The following is a 4,888-nucleotide window of genomic DNA, read 5'->3' on the forward strand; positions in this document are numbered from 1 at the left end:
ACACACACACACACACACACACACACACACACACAATAAATAAATGTTAAAAAAAAATAAACACTCAAAGTTAAGTTTAAAAATATTTGATGTACTAGTGTTTGTAATAATAAACCCTCGTCACTGTGGTGCCTTACATCCTCTTTGCTGATGCAGGACTCTCGTTGGGGAGATAGAGATTCAGAAGGCACATGGAGAAAAGGACCCGAGGCTGACTCTGAGTGGAGGAGAGGCCCGCCAGAGAAGTAAGTGGAGTTGTGAAAATGCACAGTACTCCAGTCATGGATTTTGGTAATAGTGTATCCGTGATTTTCATAAATCTGATCAATGAAGAAGGGAGAGCCACGAATAATTATCTACATGTCTTTAACTGTTACTGGACCTAACTGCTTCCTGCCCTCCTTTTTTGTTACCTAACCTAACAGTGTAGGTGGTAAGAATGAATAGTTCCCTAACATTTTTCTTCTAGATTTGTTAAGTAGGTTGAACCATTCTTTAAAATAAGAACTATAGGCAGGCAAGAATGCAGGCTTTAGTTTGATGCAGAAAATTGGGTTTAGGCAAATTGTTGTTAAAGATTTAGCAGTTGCCAGCATGTTATTTAGAAATTATGACTTGCTTGTAGTTAAGCTTTTACTGTTTTGGTCTGTGTGTTGGTGTAAGATACTGGTTCTTTAATTTAATAAACATTCTTTTAAGGACCAGAATTGATGAGTTTAGACTGGTGATATTTTTTTTTTCTTCCTTCTCTTCAGTGAGTGAAGTAAACAATTCCCAAAGTATCAGTGCTTTCTGGAGAAAAAAAAAACCAACTATTAAAGCATGTGTGGCTTGTTGCTCTGTAGGGAGTGGCGACGCGGAGAAGGACGGGATGAGGAGAGGCCCCATAGAAGAGATGAAGATCGCCCTCGTCGCCTGGGCGATGATGATGAGAGGGAAGCTTCCCATCGGCCTGATGAAGACCGGGCACCCAGGCGTGGGCCTGAAGAAGACCGCTTCCCTCGCCGTGGAATGGAAGATGACCGTCCTTGGCGTAATGCGGAGGATGACAGGCCTCCCAGGCGTGTGGGTGATGATGACAGGGCAAGTTGGCGCCACACAGATGATGACAGACCACCTAGACGAGGACTGGATGATGACAGAGGAAGCTGGCGGACAGCAGATGAGGACAGAGGACCGAGACGCGGGATGGAGGAGGACCGGGTGCCGAGGCGGGGAGGTGCTGATGACGAGCGGTCATCCTGGCGGAGTGCTGATGAGGACCGGGGTCCTAGGCGGGGCCTGGACGAGGACCGGGGACCGTGGAGGAATGCGGATGATGATAGGGTCTCTAGGCGTGGTGCAGATGACGACAGGGGCTCTTGGAGAAACGTGGATGATGATCGGCTCTCTAGACCTGGTCCCTGGAGACCATATGTTAAGCCAGGTAGCATTCTCATATTTAGTTTAGATGCTTTTGTGGAATGGGTTTGATGTTTTTATATGTATGAAAATGAGATTTTAATGGATAGTGACAGATTGGGGTGTCTGGTAATTTTCAATTCAAGTGGGTCTTAGGCAGTGACTGCTGTGCCACACTCCAGTGTAATCAACCTTCCCTGTCACAATGATACTAAGATGTTTTCTTTCTGTCCCTTCACTACTGCTTTGGAGACTTTTTGCACCCATCCTTGTGTCCTATCCTGGACCAGCCACCTCTTAAAAGTAACTAAAAATTAAATATGTCCTTATTTATTCACATGCCTGCTGACATACATGGAAGGGCTCATTTTCTTACTTTCTTAATCTGGAGTCTTCTTGTCTTTTGTAGTTTATTAACTTTTTTTTTTTGCTGGGGATTGATACAGTTTATTAACTTTGATAAATTGTGTGTTTGTGGTGCGTTTCTGTTAAGTTTTTGGTTACTGAATACAAATGATGAGTGCAGCTCAATTCCACCTACGTGGAATTGACACTTTACACTAAAGCTTTTGTAAAACTGTATTTACTGCCTTCCCCCAAAACACACACACCCTTTTCTCTTGCGGTACCATTCTGGGAGTTATCCTTTACTCTGGTTTCTCTTTTCTTTTCTTTCTTTTTTGTATTTTAGGGAAGGGTCTACAGGGTGTTCAGGGTCTCACTACTTGATTGGACTCGTAGTGATCTGCCTGTTTACAGCCTCCCAAGAGCTGGGGTTACAGGTGCATGCCACCATGCCCAGTCTCAATTGCCGTCTCAGTGCGCCCCAGGAGTGCGGCCAGCGTGGTAGGCCCTGGGGATCAAATCCCCGGCCCTTTGTGCCTGCTGCTGCTTTGTATATGAAATCTTTTACTTTTCTCCCATTTTAATTGGTGTTCCTTAAAATCTACCCACTTCTGCATTGACCCTGCTTGAACTTACGCTGTTACCACTATTTCTTTTGAGTGTTTTTTTTTTTGGGGGGGGGGGCGCTCTTTTTGAGACATTCTCACAATGCAGTTCAGGCTGGCCCTGAACTTATAATGATCCTCCTGCTTCAGCCCTCCCAAGTGCTAGGATTACAGCCATGAGCCACCACACCCAGCTTTTTTTTTTTTAGATTTTGGTTCTATCTTTTCAGTGGTGTCTGCTGCTGATTCTCCCACTCCCCATTTTCATTACATTATAAAAATCTATTTTAAGCTTACAGCTTTCTTTCTTAGTGGCTTCCCTTTGTACCACTGCCTTACTCTAATTTTGTGTCATTCCACTGTCAGCTCTGATCTGGAGTAAGAGACTTAGTTTCTCTGTGTCTCATGTAAAATAAGGTTAACAGAACCATGGTGTCTCTTTAAGTTCTAGAAAGTTGTCATGAGTAATGAATCCTAGAAGAAATATATATAAAGATGGGTTCCTTAGGTTACAAAATTTTCTGATTCATTAACATTGCTAATAGACTGGGGAGATGGCTCAGTAGAATAAGCGCTTGCCGCAAGGGCCTGAGTTCAATACCTGGTTCAGCCCCCACCAAAAAAGCTAATAGTGCTAGAACTCAAGCTTGAACAAAGTTTGTCTAACACGTGTATTTCCTTCTTAAGATACATGGTAAAGTGCTTGATACTGCATAGCATGTATGCTGAGTATTTTTTTTTAAGCAGTGAAGTCCCCAGCAAAAAATAAATTGAAAATTATGGAATCAATAGGTCTTTAAACAGACATTTGTTTGTAGGAAGAGAGCTGAAACTAAGAAGGCTGCCAACTGACTGGTATTACATACCAGTGACTTGTTTGTTGATTTGGTCTGCTGCTGTTATGCTATTCATGTAAAAGTGCCATGAGTGTTTTGAGCTTACAGAGTTTAGCAAGTATAAAATCTAACAATATTGATGGTTAATTCACATTTATAGATAGGATGAAATGAGTCAGGGCAAAGGACTTGCTTTGGCACATGGTACAATATCAGAAAAATAGCTTAGTTTTTTAACCATAATATGCTTTCACTGAAATCTTGGGTTTCTGTGTGAGATATGGGCAGGACCAGAGCATTTTAGCCTTATTTTAGGACTAGCTGAAGGGTGATGAGTGGCAGGTGACAGAAATAGGAAAGTGATGCTTTTTCTTTGCTTTTTTCAGTGGGGAAGGCTCTGAAAATATTGCAAAGTGTAAACGAATTCAGTGAGACACTCTTGTAATTCCAGATACCAACAGTTTAAAGCTAGCAGATGATAACTTTGAGTAATGCTTAGGCAGGTTAACAAGGCCTGGCGTATGGGGTCCGGAAGATGGCTCAGTGGAATAAGCTCTTCCCTGGCAAGGGCCTGAGTTTGTCCCCGGTTCTGCCAAAAAAAAAAAAAAAAAGGCCCAACCTCAAAGCAAAAGAAAGATTAAAAACAAAACAACTAGGAATCTAGCTCAGTGGTAGAGTGCTTGCCTTGTATACATGAGGCCATGAATTCAATCCCCAATAATGGGGGGGGGGGGGATGACACAAGGACACACCTCTGACCTCTTAACTCTTCGTGCACATTGTGTTTTCTCCGTAAATGAGTATCAGTTTATCATTAGGATAGATTTTATACTCTGCATCTCTGCCTGCAACTAGAAAATTGAGTGCTCTGTACTTGGGCCAGAGAATCTGCCAGTGATGAGTATTCTGTACAGCGGTGTACATGGCTTTAACATTGTTTTAAATGAGTGAAATTGGAGTGTCTTGTTAAAATAGTGATGAATTAACACTAACATTAAGATCTCTTTGATTGCAAATTTATGTCTTGATTGGAACTTCTTTCTTTTTAAAAAATAGGTGGATGGAGAGAGAAGGAAAAAGCCAGAGAAGAGAGCTGGGGTCCACCTCGAGAATCAAGACCATCAGAAGAACGTGACTGGGATAGGGATAAAGAAAGGGATAGAGATGGTCAGGATCGTGAGGAGAATGACAAAGACCCTGACCGAGAACGGGACAGAGAGCGAGATGTGGATCGTGAGGACCGTTTCAGAAGACCCAGGTGAGCATTCTCAGTAGACTAGAGCTTAAGAGAGTTGGAATTTTCTTGATACTTTTCTGTATATTCACATCTTTTTGAGAAATGATACTCTTCAGCTTTTTCTCACATTTGTCATACACTAAAAAATTTTACAGGTTAATTGAACATTTCCTTTTAAGTGCAAAAATGCTTAAATTGTGGCATCCTATAGGTTGTATAACTGGTAATTGAACAGTCTAGGGGTCTTTAAAGATTTTTTTTAAGTGTATTTAGTACAGGGTCTCACTGCACAGTTTCAGTACACAGCTCAGACTCATAGTTACCCTCCTGTTTCTAGCCCCCCCGGCCCCCCCCCCCCCCCCCTCTGGTATTACAGGCATGCACTGCCTCATCCATTCTTCATGGCCTGCGTACCTGGGGTGGGGCTCTCATGGCATGTGGACTGGGAATTGAACCTGGGTCTT

The 4,888-nt window shown here is 42.6% G+C and overlaps 1 protein-coding gene across 2 annotated transcripts in view; it reads left to right on the forward strand.

Moving 5' to 3' along the window:
• The window catches only part of Eif3a (eukaryotic translation initiation factor 3 subunit A), a 52,393-nt gene that overhangs the window by 42,608 nt on the left and 4,897 nt on the right, over positions 1 to 4,888 (forward strand). For both annotated transcript variants that reach the window (XM_023708995.1, XM_023708996.1), the window contains exons 18-20: positions 157 to 245; positions 846 to 1,426; positions 4,244 to 4,445. In XM_023708995.1, coding sequence (XP_023564763.1) covers positions 157 to 245; positions 846 to 1,426; positions 4,244 to 4,445 — 872 coding nt within the window. The remainder of the gene's footprint in view (positions 1 to 156; positions 246 to 845; positions 1,427 to 4,243; positions 4,446 to 4,888) is intronic.

This window comes from Octodon degus, unplaced genomic scaffold (assembly GCF_000260255.1).
Source record: "Octodon degus isolate 3935 unplaced genomic scaffold, OctDeg1.0 scaffold00010, whole genome shotgun sequence".
NCBI lineage: Eukaryota > Metazoa > Chordata > Mammalia > Rodentia > Octodontidae > Octodon > Octodon degus.